The sequence below is a fragment of the Belonocnema kinseyi genome, chromosome 3 (assembly GCF_010883055.1).
Source record: "Belonocnema kinseyi isolate 2016_QV_RU_SX_M_011 chromosome 3, B_treatae_v1, whole genome shotgun sequence".
NCBI classification, from domain to species: domain Eukaryota; kingdom Metazoa; phylum Arthropoda; class Insecta; order Hymenoptera; family Cynipidae; genus Belonocnema; species Belonocnema kinseyi.
In genome coordinates, this window is record NC_046659.1 from 102926815 (window position 1) to 102944175 (window position 17361).

General features: G+C 27.7%; 1 protein-coding gene across 1 annotated transcript; it reads left to right on the forward strand.

Moving 5' to 3' along the window:
• The first annotated feature begins 319 nt into the window (after window positions 1–319).
• LOC117169964 lies at window positions 320–12693 on the forward strand. Its single transcript, XM_033356474.1, has 5 exons — window positions 320–331; window positions 2439–2863; window positions 3835–4134; window positions 6096–6274; window positions 11160–12693. The coding sequence occupies exons 1-5, from the start codon at window positions 320–322 to the stop codon at window positions 11678–11680; spliced, it is 1437 nt and encodes a 478-aa protein (XP_033212365.1). The 3' UTR covers window positions 11681–12693.
• The last annotated feature ends 4668 nt before the right edge of the window (window positions 12694–17361 follow it).

Below are 17361 nucleotides of genomic sequence, written 5' to 3' on the forward strand. Positions count from 1 at the left end.
CTGGGATATGAAGGATGTTTTATGCTAAGTACTAAATCATGCACCCAAATCACGAAACGAAGAGCACTTAATAATCGACATCGCGGATGGGCCCGTCTTTCAGTGAGGACAATGGCCAAAAACATGTACCTGGTCTTCATTTCGTACCTTTAAAAGAAATCGCAATCAAACTCCAAGAGCAGTTTTACTTCAACTACCATTCGAAAATGTGGCTCTTCGAACAAATATTATATCCTTCCACTTCGAAAAGAAATTATCATTCTTCTATCCAGGTAAATTTTGATACTTGGCTGATTCTTCGTTAAGTACGGGAAAAACTATGGTAATCAAAGTGTAATCAGAGTAATCGAATGTAATCCAGTTCAAACAAGGGTAATCTACTTGAATTCTAGAATAATCCCGATATATTTAATTAATTTAACAAAATGTTGTAATCTTACCAAATTAAAACATTTTGCTTTAAAATCTTCTACGCACTTTTTCAAAATTTCAGGAAATTGTTTAATATGTTTACAAACCTTTTGCAATTTTCTCTTAAAGTTCATTTGTCAAAATAGGTAAAAATTTACACACGAATATTTAAAAAATTTTGTTTTCTAAATTTCTCAGACCTTCTAAACCTTCTAATTTTTAAACATCATTAGCATTTTTTCTGATTTTTTTTAATTTGCAAAATTAAAATTTTTCAAAATGTTTTTAAATAATCTGTTAAAATTAATTTTCCGAATTTGCGAATTAGTTAAATTTTTTCTAGGAACCTACATTTTTTTCACTTTCGTGAAAACTTACAAAATTCATTAAAAAAAAACCTTTACAAGATTTAATTATTTTTAAATCGTTTTAAAATTTCCGATTATATCTTAAAATTACTCAAATTTGAAATTTCATTGTTTAAACCAACATACAATTATTTAAAAAATTGCACAACAAAATTGCACACGAAGGTTTAAACGAATGATGTCCATTAAATTTTCTAAAATTATGTAATTTAGTAGAAATCATCTTTCTTCAATAAAAATACAACTTTTCGGTTAAAACTTCACATGCTTTAGCGGAAATTACATATTTCTTGAATAAAAATGTTAATAGTTGTTTAAAAATTCAACAATTTTGTTAAAAGTCATACTATTTGGTGGAAAACTCTGCTATTTTCTTAAATATTTAACTATTTCTTTAAAGATGTAATTTTTGCTTAAATTTAATATTTTCGTTTTGAAAAGAAAATTGAAACCTTTTTTGGATGAAAACCCAATTATTATTTTTGATTTAATTAATTTTTTTAAATTAAAAATTCATCCGTTTTAAAGAGAAATTTCGTCTTCCTTGGATATAAATGCAACTGTTTGTTTGAAAATTATATTATTTTGTTAAAGTTATACTTTTTGGTTGAAACTTTTACTGCTTTGTTGAAAATTTAAATATTTCGTAGAAAATTTACTTTTTGCTAAAAATATATATCTTGGTATTAAAAAATGAACTTAAATTTTTTCTGGGTGAAACTTCAACTTTAAAAGAAAATTTATCATTTTTTTTAAACTCATCTGTTTTAGTACAAATTTCATCTTTATTTCATGAAAGTGCACTATTTGGTAGATGATTTGAGCGTTTTGTTACAATTTCAGCCCTTTTGCTTGGAAAAATTCGTCTATTGGATTATAAATTTAACTTTTTTCGTAAAAACTTATTCCTTGTTGAAAAATTAATATTTTAATCTTGGAAAAGTCAACTAGAATATTTTTTGAATGGAAATTCAACTATTTTTTTATTTTAAAAAATGCGCCTGTTCTTAAAGAAATATGATCCTTTTTGGATAAAAATACAAATGTTTAATAGAAATTTGTTTTTTTTTCGGTTGAAAATATTTTTTTAACTAAAAATTTCATTAGTCCACTCGTTATTGTAAAAAAATCAACTATTTGGCTGTCAGTGTATTTTGTTAAAAAGTATATTTTTTGGTTGAAAATTTAATTTTTTGAAATCTAAAATCAGTGTGAAACCTTTGCGAAATGTTTTAAATATTTGCGAATCTTTTAAATCTTTCACAATTTGTTTTAACTTGTCTCAATCCTTTAAAATATTTGTTTAGTTAGCAATCTTTGATAAATCTTCTGAAAAGCTTTAGAATCCTTGTAACAATCAATTTTTTTTAATCTTGAATTTTGTCTAGATTTTTTTTTAAACTTGGTGAATTCCTTTAAAAGCTTTTTAAATATTTAGAATTCTTGTGGCATTTTTCTGAAATCTTCGAAATTTTTGCCGAATTTTCTCAAACCCTTCGAAACATGTTTAATATTTGTGAAATTTGTACAAAATTGTGGGAATTTTGACGTATACGTACATTTTTAATACCTAATTATTTCTTTTTTTTCTTTTCTTAATTCTGCAAAAAATAAGAAATAAGTTTCAAAACGACATAATTTAAATCTGAATTTTTTCAGCTATCTGAGATATTTATACTGATCACTATTTTATCAACTGGCTTCGGGGCAAAATTAGATGCCTTCATTCCCACATACTTCCGGTCTCTTGAAGAACCTATTCTAATTAATTTCCCTAAGAGGATCAATTTTACAAGGCCCACGGCTCAGCGATTTTACCTTCCACCGGAAAGTATTACTCTACCGGAAGTCATCGATAACCGATTGAGAAGTTCTACCTGGCTTGATTTTTATAAATTAAATCAACCAGATTTATTTTTGCAAACTCCATATAAAAATAACGAAAGAGAACACTTTTTCAAATTTAGGCCAAGTAATACGCAAACGAAACAAGTCCCAGATTTCAATTCTCAAGATTTTGATTCTACATTTGTGAAAGTCACCGAAATGTCATGCAGAAATTCTGGCGAAGAACTTTATTTTAGGTATTTTTGATAAACGAAATTATGAAAAACAAGGATATACATTATTAGGGTGGTCCAAAATCGCATTTGATTCTTTTTAATTTCATAATTTTTTCAAAACGAAAATTTTCAAAAATTTATAATTTATTTTCAGCAGTAAAAATAATATTCCCATTATATTGTTGTTGAGTTTTAGATAGCAAGAATTGAAAATCCAAAATAATATAACGAATTCCTGTTGCACACAAAAATTCTTTTTCAATGAAGAAAATATATTTTTTTATTTGGCTAGGTTATCATTGATTTTTTAATGTTTGGAAATTATGTTACCTGGAGCTTATTTAGTTTAAATTAGAATTAGAAGCCATAATTTATTTATTATAAGAACATTTTTGTGCTTGGTATTAGCAATTTAAAAATGACTAAATAAACTTAATTCAGGAAAATTATGAATAAAAATTTGTTGCTTAAAAATATATAATCATAGCGTGATAATCTAATTTAAACTAAGAAAATTCCAGCTGAAACATTTGACAGTGTACTGAAAATAAATGTTTATCTAGCCAACGAAAACAAATTGTTTTCAATAAGAAAAATCTTGTATTCACCAGTATTTTTTTTATCATTTTCAATTTAAGATTCTTACTTGCTACTTCAAACAGTACAAACTATATAAAAAATTGGAGAGTTTTAATTTATTGTAATAATATATTTAGGGGTTCTCCAAATCTCATACTACATTCTTGTAGAACAATGGAAAAAAGTTGCGGTTTTTTTTCGAAATTTCAAATTTTTTATTGGCTTTTTAGGTATAAATTAATAATAAATGATAATTAAAGTAAAAAAGCATATTTTAAATAGTATTCCATTTTTCTAGGAGTAAAGTATGAAAATTCGAGAAAAAAAATTTTTGGACCACCCTTGGACTGTTGAATTCAATAATAATGATTTTAAATTTTTGCTGATAATTAAGATTTTTTTATTTAATTTAGAGCATCTCTGACACCACCGAAAAATACTGATAAACCAATAATCGAAAATTCTGGAAGTGCTGACTGTCAAATTTTGAAACTGAATGATGAATATAAAATTGATTTTAGTAATAATAAATTTTGGAATTGTGGAGTCGTAGACTGTTCTAATGAATCAGAAAATAATTTTTGTCTTAGTTTAAGATTTCCAATTATTAAAGGCCTTAAATTAAAAGATGATTTCAAAATCACTTTACAATGCAGAGGACAAGACAAAACTGCCTCCCACGTAAAAAAAATCAGCGTTAAAAGTCTGGACACGTAAGTACAAAAATCTAATTCATATTTTCTTGGCTGTGCCGAAACCCCCACATTTTCGAAACTAGCAATGATCTAGTCCTAAAAATTTGCCTTCGGTAAAGAAAAATCGATAGCAAAATAAACTGTTAAAATTGCCGAATATTTGAAACTCGATCATCAAAATATTAATATTTTTTATTTACTTTTTCATTCAATTCTATGGGAAAAAAATTTATACAATTTTCGGAGAGCAGAGTTTTTGATAGTGAAAAACGATATGAAATTTCAGGATTCATAATTTAGGATTTTTGTCTTCTTTGGACAATTCTCACATATTTGGATCAGAAAAAAATGGCAAGTTTCATTGATACTAATGATGAAATTTCGGGCTCTCACAAAAAAATTTCCAAAATCAGGGTGGCCGTTTTAATAAAAGAAAAAAATTCCCGGTCATTTTCCGGGTTTTCCAGGTCCATGCAATTTAAAAAAATCGGACTGTAAAGCCAAAAAATGTTCCATTTGAAGTAATAAAAACTGAGCTGCTAATTACAGCACTTAAGAGTGGAACTCTTTAAATTTAAAATGCTCAATAATGTACACGTGTAAAATGGAAGCTACCGAAATTTTTCAACTAAACAATTTTAAATTAAATGAACTTAAAATGCCAAATTAAATTTTGTTAAACTTTAATAAATTATAGAATTTAAAGATTCAGTACCAAAAATATAATTCCACGTTATCATTTTGAATGTGCTAAATTGAAGAATCAATGCATTTACTAAATTTAAAAATTAAATCATTTTAAGAAATTTTAAGCTAGAAACATTAAAAAAAGAACGATTACATCTTTTTAATGAACTTAATACTTCTTAAATTAAAATTTATTCTTATATTAAATAGTTTAAAAATCCTTAAAATGCTTCAACATTTTTTTTTAAATACCGAAACATTTACTTGTTTGACATTTTTTCAAATTTTTTTTTTAAATCCTGGCTCCTAAAGCCTTTCAAAATTCTTTAAAACTTCTAAACAAAAAAGAATAATGAACAGCCTCACGATATTGGATGCAAATGGATGTTTAAATCCTCAAGTTCGCGCAATATGTTCAAGATAAATAAAAAAAAATAAAAATATATATAATATTGAATTTTTAAAAACTGATTTCAAATAAACAGACAGATATTTCTAAATACCAATTGTTCGTTTTCTTTCTTGGAAATTTCAAATTGAATGGTTTAAAAATTGATATATTGTAGACTGAAATAATATTTGAAATTTAATAAAAGCCTTGAATTATAAATATATTATTTTTAAGTTATTTTAAAATTGAAAATAGTTTTTAAAATTTGAATTGGTCTTTCCAATTAAAACATTTTAATTTTTAACGTTAAAATCTGGAAATTTAAAAATTGCGATCTGATTCCTTATGGTCTCGCACGATTAATTATCATTCACTTATTAAATTTCCAAGTACAATTTTATTTCAAAAATCATAAACTAATTTACAGTTACAGTTGGTCAACTAAAAAGGTTTTTTTTTTAATAAAAAATCTTCGACTTTAAATGCTTCTAAATTTTAATCGTGTAAGTCTTTAAAACTGAATTTTAAAACTCTTTAAATTAAAATGTACGCTCAAAAATTAGAAACATTTAAAGGGAACGATTTTTGAATTACGCATATATCATAATTTAAAAAGATCACAATTTGACTAATTATTTCAAAAACGGTTAAAATCAAAGAAAGTTGAACAGATTTTATTTTTCTACAAATTTGCAAAATTTCGGATCAAAAAATAAATCCACTGTCATTTCCTGGTTTTCCAGTCCAGCGGCCACTCTGAAAAATTGTTTAGGTCATAGAAAATGTTGGCCTCGATTTTTCTTCTCAAAATGCAACTTTTCTGTTCAGGCCACATGTACTAATAAAGAAAATAAAAAATTTCAATTTTTGAATCAGCGAAAATAAAAATATTAAATTCTAGAAATTCGAGAATGGTTCCAAGAGTCGCCGCAGGAGGTGGCAACGATTTTCAGACCGATGTTGCTCTCTATAGAAAAACTTACAATTCTGAAAATATTTTTGACAAAAGAATAGAATCTGGAGGAACTGTCATTCTAGGAGAAGAAATTTTATTACGAGTTTCAATTCGAGAAGGAGATGGTAATCTTACAATATAACACAGCTTAGCACTGCAAATTTTTAAAATAAGTTTAAAATTTTATCCTTTTCAGACTTTCGCAAAAATTGCTAATATTAACTTTTTTTCTTGTCGAATTTTTATAAACATAACAAAAAATTTTAAAGCTTTGCAATATATTCTAATGATTTTTTGGGCATATGGAAGATTTCACGATTTCAAAATTTAAATGAAAAAGATTGAGAATACTAGAAAATACTGCAAATTAAAAAAAAATTTCTTAAAATTTGGATTTATCAATAACAATTGAACACTTTATTATTTTTAGAAAAAATTAGAGTAATTTTAAGAGATGTTTAGACGTTTTGAAAAGATTCAAAATTACTTTAGAACGTGTAATGATATCAAATAATTGAAAAGAAGTATGTGTACCAAAAAATTAGACTATTTGTATCGAAATTTCGGGGCAAATGCCCACAATCTAATTTAAAACAAATCGTCGATTTTTGCAGATTTCAAAGAAAAAATTAAGACGCTTTCTAAAAATTGTAAAAGGCTTCGAAAAATAAAAACATTTTCTTAATATTCCTAGAAAAATTGAAAATTATTTTTTATTTTGAAAAATTATTTTAACAGTATATTTAAAAATATTTTAAGAGATTTCCAAAATTTTCAAAAAGACGCTGTAATATTTTTAAACAAATTTGCAGGATTTTCTAAAAATTGTAGGAAAAATTATATTTATTTTGAAATAAGTTTGGGAGTTCTAAACAAAATTTCATCAATGACTTGACATAATTTCAAGTTTTAAATTAGTTTTGAATCTTTTCAAAACTTCTATATATCTCTTAAAATTACTTAAATTTTGTCTACGAATAATAAGTGTTCAATTATTATTTCTACATAAAAATTCAAAAATTTCACTTACGAATTAAATATTTTTTAAATAGAACAATAAAAATTGTGACGTAAAGTTTGAAAGCTTTTTGAAATTTAAAAAATTCAAAGCTTTCTTAGTGAAACAATTAAAATTAAAATTGTTTACTTTTTAATATTTGGCTTCAATCTACTCTTATTAAATCAACAGTCAAATATTGTTAAATATTAAATAATTAGCCTCTTTCCTAATTAAACAATTTAAAATTAAATGGGTTAAAAAGGAAATAATTTAGACTGAAACAATATTTGTAATTTAATAAAAGCCTTTAACTGCGAATATATTATTAGTCAGTTATTTTTAAGTTGAAAATAGTTTATAAAGTTTCAATCGCATTTTTAAATTTTTTAATGACTAAGACTTTCAAATTGAAACAGTAACAATCTGGAAAATCTTAAACTTTGAAATAATTTAGAATCGTTTTATCCAATAAATTATTGTTTAGTTTTTAATACTTAAAATACAGAATCATTTTGAAAATTATTAATTTATTTATATTTACAGAAAAAAATAATACTGTTTTTTATCAAAAATTGTCAACTTCAAACGCTTTTAATTTTTAATTGTTTAATACTTCAAGAGGGCACTTTAAAATTCTTTAAATTAAAAATATATGCTTAAGAATAAAAATCTAAAATGAAGAATTTTTAAAGTAAAAGATTTGTAAATTACTTATTGTAAACTGTATATCATAATTGAAGAAGATATCAATTTAACTAATGATTTTAAAAAACTGTTGAAATCGAACTTGGAGAGATTTTTCTTCGAAAAATTTTTTAAATTCCCGATCAAGAAATAAATTCCCGGCCATTCTCCGGTTTCCCGATCCAGCTGCCACCGAGTAAGAAAAAAGCATTATTTGTATTGTTTTAAGCGAAAGAATGAACAGAAGCCATTTTCTCGTGATTCGTAATGATTAGTTGTTTGAAATACATAGATTGTATATAAAATATAACAGAAATTAATGTCTAATTGCCATTATATCAGAAGATTTGACGTCTGAAAGTTATTTAAACAATTTATATAAACAAATATCCAGTTTTCTTATACCACAATGAATCGCCTAATTTTTTGCAGAATCAACCAAAAATATCATACCAGTGATACCATGCTGTTATTTTTTCAAATTAACAACTAATATTAATGATTTAAACAATATTTGTAAACAAATTTCCATTTTAACATTATTCCACGAAACAGTCCAATATTTTTTGCCGAACCAACTAAAGATGTATTGCCAGTGGCTCTTAAGAGTCATTTTGTTCAAATTGATAACAAAATCAATTATTTAAACAATTTATATGAATACACAATTTGATCATTATTTCAAGAATAGGCTCCATTTTCTTAGCGAAACAAACTAAGAATGTATTGTCAATAACTATTTTCTATGACACTTTACCAATGGATAACAGTTAATTTTTTTAACAATTTTTATAAACAAATGTACATTTTGGTCCCTTTTGCATGAATAGACTTTTCTCGTTGAATAAACTATAAATATCTTATAAATGGGTTTTTCTTGAAATATTTGTCAAATTGGCAAGAGTTGTTGATTATTTAAACAATATTTATTACAAAATCACAATTGTACTATTTTTTCATGATAATTAAGCTTTTTTGGAATCTACAAGAAATTTCTTGCCAATTATTCATTGTTGTTATATTTGTCTAATGAATGAAACAGTGTTGATTATTTTATCAATATTATTGTTTTTAAAAATTGTTTAAATAATTGTAAAACATCAAATTTTCTTAAATGATCTCAATGAGTGATAATTTTAATTTATATTTTAGGTACAATGTATGAATTTCAAACCACTAATAATCACGAATTACGCCATATTGAATTTTAAGTTTATTTTCGTGATCAGTGAATTAAAAAATCTCTCTAGTAATTAAATAAGTAAAAATCACAAGCTTTTCATAAAAATTCCGCCATTTTGAATATTGATCGTTGATATTTTTTAAGTTCATTTTCGCAATTAGCGAACCAAAAATCCGTGAGTGAAATTGAACTGAAAAATATCGATTTTCTGGATTTTGTGCCTCCTGGATTTTAGATTCTAAAAAATTATGATGAAAATATTCTACAATATTAATAATATTATAATAATATTCTAAAAAAATAATATCACGAAATCTACAGCGTCCATAAAGTTTTTTAGGCGATGCAAAAAATTATCATACATTAAAATATTTAAAACAAAAAAAAACATGCGTTTGAGCGAAAAAATTAATAAAGGGCATGTGATACTTACAGTTTCCCCGGCTTTTTTTCCACAAAAATCAAAAATTTTAAAAACTGAATTCGGAGATGCCATAAAATATCATAACGGACGTCCTCGGACTCTTTTTTAGGAATAATAACAAGAAAAATTTATTGTGCTAAATCGAAATTTTATGCATATGCATTATTTTGAGGTTACGTCATTCTTCATCTCTGCCTTTCCTTTATTTGTAAGTCCAAAGTTTTCGGCCAAAAATATTGTCTAGTTTGGAAGTAACGCTCGGGTGAATTGTAACACACATAACCTCGAAATATACACGAACATTGTTAGCAATATCAAAAATTTTTTGGATGAAAAATGACACAAAAAAGTGTGTGGGGACGTCCGTTAGCATGTTCGCTATCATTTCCCAGATTTTGAAGGCAAAATATTTCTTATCCTAGGAAAAAAGCCGGGGGAATCGAATACTGAAAAAATCGATACTATTTCCTAAGCGCTATGCAAATTGATCACATGTTGTTAAATTAAAACTTTTTAAAATTAACCTACAAAAAAGTGTGTGGGGACGTTCGTTAGTATGTTCGCTATCATTTCCCAAATTTTTAAGACAAAATATTTATTATTCTAGAAAAAAAGCCGGGGAAACCTAAAATTGGTAAAATCGACAATTTTCAAAGTATCACATGCCCTTAGGGGGTTAAACCACTGTAGAGCACGAAAAACGAGGCATATTCCGGGATTTTTTTTGGCTTAATAAAGAGATCAATCAAAATTGTGTAAAATGGGATTTAGAATACTAATAAAAAAGTACAGCGAGTACTTTTTTCAAATTCGTTCACGACAAAACGGCGGCTACGCAACATTTCTCCATCGGCGTCTTTTTTTTAAGGTGTCCACGACTGGAAACCTAACTCCTGCAACTTTTGACCTGGATCAAAAAACAAAAGTTTTTTTCGATTTTATATTGATTTTTAGCGTCGTCGTGCACTTTTGAAAAAAAGTTTATAATTTCATAAAAAAATCATTTAAAAAATTGTATATAAAAAAACACTGCAATATAAAAAAATTCCTACATACGTCTTTGGAGAAAGCAATTTTGAATATATTTTTAAAATTTCAGATCGCTTGAGGAATTGTTCGAGTTATGTTTCTGGTCAGTGAAAAAAGTGGTTACGAGAAAAATGCAAAAAAAAAAAATTAATAAAGAAAAAAACTTTTTTATAATTATAGAAATTTAGGACCAGAGCCACCTTTCTTAGTGCTTCTTATTTATTATTCCAAATTTTTAACTCTATGTGGCGCTTCGTGTGATAATAAGTTCGAAAATAAAAAAATTGTCGGTAAGGTAGGAATCTGGTCACGTGACCTACTCATCACATGGCCTTAAAGTTTAAAGTACTCTAAAATCACCGGGGCATACCTGAGAGGCGTTGCATCAGAATTGAAAATGTCATTTTTCCGCCCTCCATCTTTTGGTATATTATTTTTAAGGCTCGAAAACACCTTTTAAGCAAACAAAAATTTACAATTTTTTGAAAACTCGACAGTGGCTTATACCCTTAAAATATTTATTTTTTTGAGGCCCTTACGAAATTTTTATTTGCTTTGAATTTCACTATAAATACATGTATATGTATTTCAAATGCAAAAAACATTAAACCCAATTATCGGTGTGTTAGATTTGGGATTTTCAAAAAAGTCAAGCCTAAAAATTACTAATTATAATGTTTTTTTCAATAGGTTGGCGTTACTCAAAAATCAACGACGTAACAATGTATTTTGTAGAGAAAACACAACAAAAAAGAATAATGAACAGCCTCACGATATTGGATGCAAATGGATGTTTAAATCCTCAAGTTCGCGCAATATGTTCAAGAGAACAACACCGGGTCTCCCCTTTAGAAAGTTACTTACTTTTTCAAGCTTTCATGTTTGAAAATATGAAAGAAAGTGATGAGATGATTTTAAGTGTTAAAGTCACCGGATGTCTCGACGGGGCTGATTGCATTCTAAATTGTCCGGAAGGCCACGTGAGAAGATCAAAAAGAAATTCCCAAAATAATCGAAATCAAACTATAAAGTGGGAAGATGACATTGAATTCAGGATTTTGCGAAAGGAAGAAAAATACTCAGAATCATTGGATTTTAATCTTGCGATTCCTTACGCTTTATCAGCTTTGATTTTTATAGCCGCTGGTGTTTTAATTTATTTTTGTAAGAATTTTCGCAGACAAAGATTTTCTAGATTCAATTTGAGTTGAGAAAGTCTTGGCTTTAAGGGGAGGTTCTACATTTCAGCGGGAAAATCGGGCTCTTTTTTACGGAAATGAATTGCAAAGGATCTACTAGAGATATCAACACAAACATTTTTTTTTATTTAAAGATACATTCTTTCACTTTGAATATGTATTTTTTAAAATTTTAAAACGTGAATTCCGCGACCTTGAAATGTCTTTGAACTTGTTACCAAAAACAACATGGGTGTAATTGTGGAAGCACATCGACCGGTTGGGTTATATGAAATAAAAAAAATGAAATATATTTTGATTGAGGCCTGTATTGGCTATGATCGGCCGAAGCGATTTTGTTTCTACATCAAATTTGTTTAAATAATGCAATATTTATTTAAAAGTTTGAAATTTCACCAAATTTTTTGCGGTATTGGGGACTGCAAAATTTTTTTAAATTAATATGTTAAAAATCGTGCTCGGCCGATCAGAGAGGCATGTTTACTGAACGAATAAAAAAAAATTGAGTCAATTCGATAAATATTTCTAGTAAAAGGCATACCATCCAGCTTGGAAAAGGTGTTTTTTGGGAAATCGCGTTTAAAGATTCAGATGTTTTCGACTCGCCACTCGATTCGACTATGAGCTAGTCAATGAATTTTGTATGGTAAACAAAGGCACACACACACATTCACACACATTAAAAACATGCCAGAAATAGACTAAATGATACGCCTGGGAAAAAATCTGTTCCTGGAAATGCGACAGTTCGACCGCGTCGCACCAAGACGCATGAGACGGCCGGAGATGGGTACTTTGGAGATCCCATAAACGTGGGAAGGAATATGTTTTCGACAAAATCCTTTTAGTGGCATATTTTTAGATAAATAGTGATTCTAAAAATGCAACAAAAAAAAGGTTTTTTTTGAAACTTGAAGTGTAGAAACTCCACTTAAATTGAATTCCTGAACAACTGTATTATCCATTTAAGTTATTTTCAATGGATATGATAATAAATGAAGTTGTACATAAATAAGAGGATTCTGTAATTAAGATTTATTAAGGACATGTACAGTATTGTAATTTTTACTTTTCATAATTGAATACATTTCAATGGAAAAATATAACAAATGGAATCAATTTCAAATCTGCAAAATTGAATAATGTTCAATTTTAAATCTTCCAAATTGAATTATTACAAAAAACCATTCTCCATTTCTATTGCATACATTCAATATTAAAGATTCTGCAATTCCAACCCTTTAGAATTGAAGAATTTAATTTAAACTATGAAAAATTCTGAAGTAATGCATCTTTGATAGTGTAAATCTTAAAAATTAAAGAATTTAAAAATGTTAATCGTTAAAATGGTTTAAATCTTAAAAATTGAACTATGTCGACTGAAGCATTCAATATTGAAAAAAATGTAACTGTAAATCTTCAAAATTGAACTACAGATAAAAAAACTCAAAATTATATCATTTAAAACAATAAAAATGCCAGCTTAAATAATATTTAATCGAAAGTCTTAAAAATGGGAGGATTTTAAATTGTAAAATTGTTAAAATCGAAGAATCATCAAATGCAGAGCGTAGCATTTATATATCCCTAAAAAAGGTTAAAAAGTGCATACCATTAAAATATAAATCTTAAAAGTTGAATAATTAGCAACTCAACATATTAGAAATTCAAGAATTTTTCATTGCTGTTACTCTTCTAAATTGCAGATTTTTTTAATCATGAAGATAGTACCTATTTAAACAAAAAGTTTAAAATACATTAAAGGGGACATATCTTTCAAATATAAATCTTGAAAATTGATAGTTGGATTTTTTTACTTGCCAAACATTACAGAAGATTTAAAGAAGAATTTAAATTCTTATTAGTTCCAAATTTAACCTCGGTCCGGGACTGCTTATTCAGATATTGCAAAATAAAGTATCATCATTTTAATGTTTTGTTCCTTATTTTACCTTTATCTTTATTCGCAGTTACCCCAAGAAAAGTATCATTTTATTAACTGTATATTATCATAGTTCATATTAATAATAAAATAAGTTTTTTCATTATCTGGTTTTTATAAAGGGTGTTTAAAAACTCTATAAACACCTAAATAACTGCCCAGATAAAATTTCGTTCAAATGGGTCTAGGTCATTCTTCAAGTAACTTTCAACAAAAAAATCGAATGGCGACCTTCAATTTGACCTCGAACTTTATTTCCAAGGTCATTTCAAGGTCAACTTTGTGTTTTTAAACAGGACCCCTTTTTGGCATCGGCAATCAAAAGAGCGGAAAATTTCAAGATTATATATGTACACAGGTCGTAGGTCAGGTGTGGCTTTGCAGGTCAGCCGAAGGTTATTCAAACTGCAGCAAGGTCAGGCTTGTGTTAACAGGCCGGCTCTGTATTTGCTCAGGTCAAGGTAATTCTTGGAGTAAGTTTCAACGAGAAATCCGATGACCTTCAATTTGACCTTGAAACCTGAGCTACAAGGTCATTTTAAGGTAGACTTTTTTATTTTTATATTGAACCCTTATTTTTGAAATCGGTAATCGAAAAATTGGAAACTTTTACCTATGACCTGAGTACATATTTAATCGTAAATTTTACCGCGCTTTCGAATGCCGATGCCAAAATAGGGGTTAAAATGTAAAAACACAAAGTTGACCTTGAAATGACCTTGTAGGTCAAATTAAAGGTCATAATTGGATTTTTTGTTAAGTTACTATAAGAAAGACCTTGACCTGAGGAAATACCGAGCCAGCCCGTTAACCGAAAGAGGACCTTGTTTAAGTTTGAATGACCTTCAGCTGACTTGCAAAGTCATAACCGACCTATGGACCCGAGTACATACCTGAACGTAAAATTACCCACTCTTTCAATACCCGATGTCGAAAACAGGGGTTCCCATTTTAAAACACAAAGTTGACCTTAAAGGCAAATTGAAGGTCATCATTGTTTTTCTCGTTGAAAGTTACGACAAGAATGAGCTGGATTCATTTAAACCAGATTTTATCCCGATAGTTAATTTGGTGTTTCTAGACTTTTTGGATATCCTGTATTTAAAAATGCATAAAGGTATACACTTTGAATAAAAAGATACTTTATTCGGGGCATTCGCTATCCGCCACCTGCGACCCGCCCAGTAGCTGAGGTTTGCCCTGGGAAAAATTTGTTTTGTAGTTTAAACTTAAATAAAGTTTTTAAGCATCTTTTCAAATTTATTCAGACAGAGAATCAATTAATACCGCAAAACAATATTGGACAATATAGTTGGGAATTTTATCCATGCTACGTTATCAACAACCAATACATGTTAATCAAAAAATAAAAAAAAATAAAAAATCCTCAGCATGTGATATATATTTAATTAGGACAAAAGAAGTTAGTCTTTATTTTTATTTCGCGAAGTAAGGTGACATCTAATACGTCTTCATATAACTTTAATACCAGTTAAAACGAGGTTTCCTACTTCCTTATTTTACTCGAAACGAATATTCTTGTCTCTTCGTTTTGTTGAGAGAGAATAATAATAAAAAAAGGAACTTTTTATCCAGGAGTTTGAATTTTAAACTAAAAATGCACCGTCGTAACTCAGCATTCTCGGAAAAAAAATCTTAAAAATGTCCGCAATTTTATCATAAATCAAATATTTCTGTAAAGATTACAAAAAATTGTATAAGCTCTATTGAAAAAGTTATGCTGTCAATATTTTAAAAGAGAAACCCTGTAAAATTTAAAGATTTTTTTGTCTCTTATTGATGAAAATACTTAACATTATATTTCAAAACACATCAGTTCAGAGCCTTTTATAGGCAAATCCCAACATACACTTTAAATAAAATTCAAAATTAAACACAAACTATATTTCACCTTAAATTAATTTTTTTTTTAAATATCAAGTCAAAGAGAACATAAAGTGTAAAAAAATTCTATAATATTAATTATTATTACTAATTACACTGTCAGAAAATTCTTGATAATTTAAGAAAATTTAAATTACACATTATAGACAACTAAATTTCCAACTCAACTGAAACTCTCCCATTGTCTTCTGCCCTCTCCTGGTCGGCGAAACTAGACTCCCTACATCTAATTTATAAGTGCATGAGTAACAATCACCTGAAAGAGAAATAGAAAATTATTTATTTTGAAATGAATAAGACTATTAAATATGTCCTCTGTACCGGAGTATCTTAAACGCTACAGAATAACATTAAAAAATATTAATACTTAGCTTTCAAAACTTCAATGGGGACACTAGTTTATAGTAGCGAATCAAATTTATTCATTTCCACATGCCAACCTCGGGAATTCCGTATTAAATCTGAAATATTTTTGGCTTAATTTTGCTATGACACCTTGTTTAATGTTCTGCTAGGTTTGATTTGAAACGGGTGGACTACCAACCACAACAATCGAGCTGTCAAATTCTACGTGATACGGGATACAAAACAAAGGAGCAAGATCATATTTGATTTATTGTCGTTTTGAAATTTCGAAATTTTCTGTGTTCCATTGAATCTGTGGTTTTGAAATCAAATGTCGAGTGTTGTCAATGTTTGAGGATGACATCAGACGATACTTAGGCGAGAGAGGGGAGGACATATCGAGGCATTTCAGACTATGAAAACGGCCTGGTCCTTCAAATGTAAAAACTAGAGAAAAGTGAATGCAGAACCAAGTTTGAGGATAAAAACCACGGTCGTTACAATTTGAAATATGAGACTTGTGAAGACATATAGTTTCCATTCGAACACGTATAAAAATACAATAGAACCATGCTGGAAATTTTGGAATGAAATTGATTCCGTTTCAATCCGAAAAACTCTTATGAGGTGACTTGATTCCGAAACATTCCGCCATCAATGAGAATGACTTCGTTTTATTCCGTCTGATTGCGCGGAATGACATGAAAAATCATTCCGAATGATTCAGTTTCAATTTGAATACAATTGTCACTTTGAATGTTCTTTTTAGAGGAAATTCGGTGACACATACTTTTTCAATTCAAGAAAAAAATATCCAAAAAATTACGAGTATTTGAATTTTGACGTCTATTATAAAAAAATACAGTTTATTTTAAACTTTTATCATTTTCGACCTAATTAAGACCATCCCATTTTCTCTTGGGATTTTGATACGATATAATATCACAACCATTTCTTTGATAATATAAAAAGTAAATTTTCTCAAAAAGCGTACTCAACTTGTTTTCAATGTTTTTCTAAATTTGACCTTTCAAAAGAAAGACATCCTGTGAGTTTTATGTGGGCTAAGCCATATTTGTTAAAAGGAGAATTTTTCACATTGTTCTCGGAAACAATCAAAATTTAGATTTTAGGAAAAAATATGAGATGTGCGGATTTTCAAAAATCTTATATTTCTGTTCGTATTTAAAAAAAAAACGTTTAAAAAAGTTTTTTCTGGAAAACGCCACATTTCTCATTTTTCAAATATTTTGCAAAAGATTATGCTTCCATTAGTCTATCAGTTTTATGCAGCCTAATCATTTTTGGACACTAGTAGTTTTTTCTCTAAAAATTGAATTTAAAAATTCTTTTAAATACACCTCGTTTCAATATTACATTTTCTTTATGAAATATATTAATTGAAGCCATAGGAACATCATAAAATTGTAAAATTTGGGAAAGGGGCTCATCCAAAACCAAGTTACAGATAGGTACGGTTTATACACGAAATTTTCATTTC

What these genes read in the sequence shown, in the direction of transcription:
- LOC117169964 (XM_033356474.1), top strand. An exon ending in GGCGAAGAACTTTATTTTAG is followed by an intron (nt 2,864 to 3,834) that starts GTATTTTTGATA and finishes TATTTAATTTAG; the next exon opens with AGCATCTCTGACACCACCGA. An exon ending in AGCGTTAAAAGTCTGGACAC is followed by an intron (nt 4,135 to 6,095) that starts GTAAGTACAAAA and finishes ATTAAATTCTAG; the next exon opens with AAATTCGAGAATGGTTCCAA.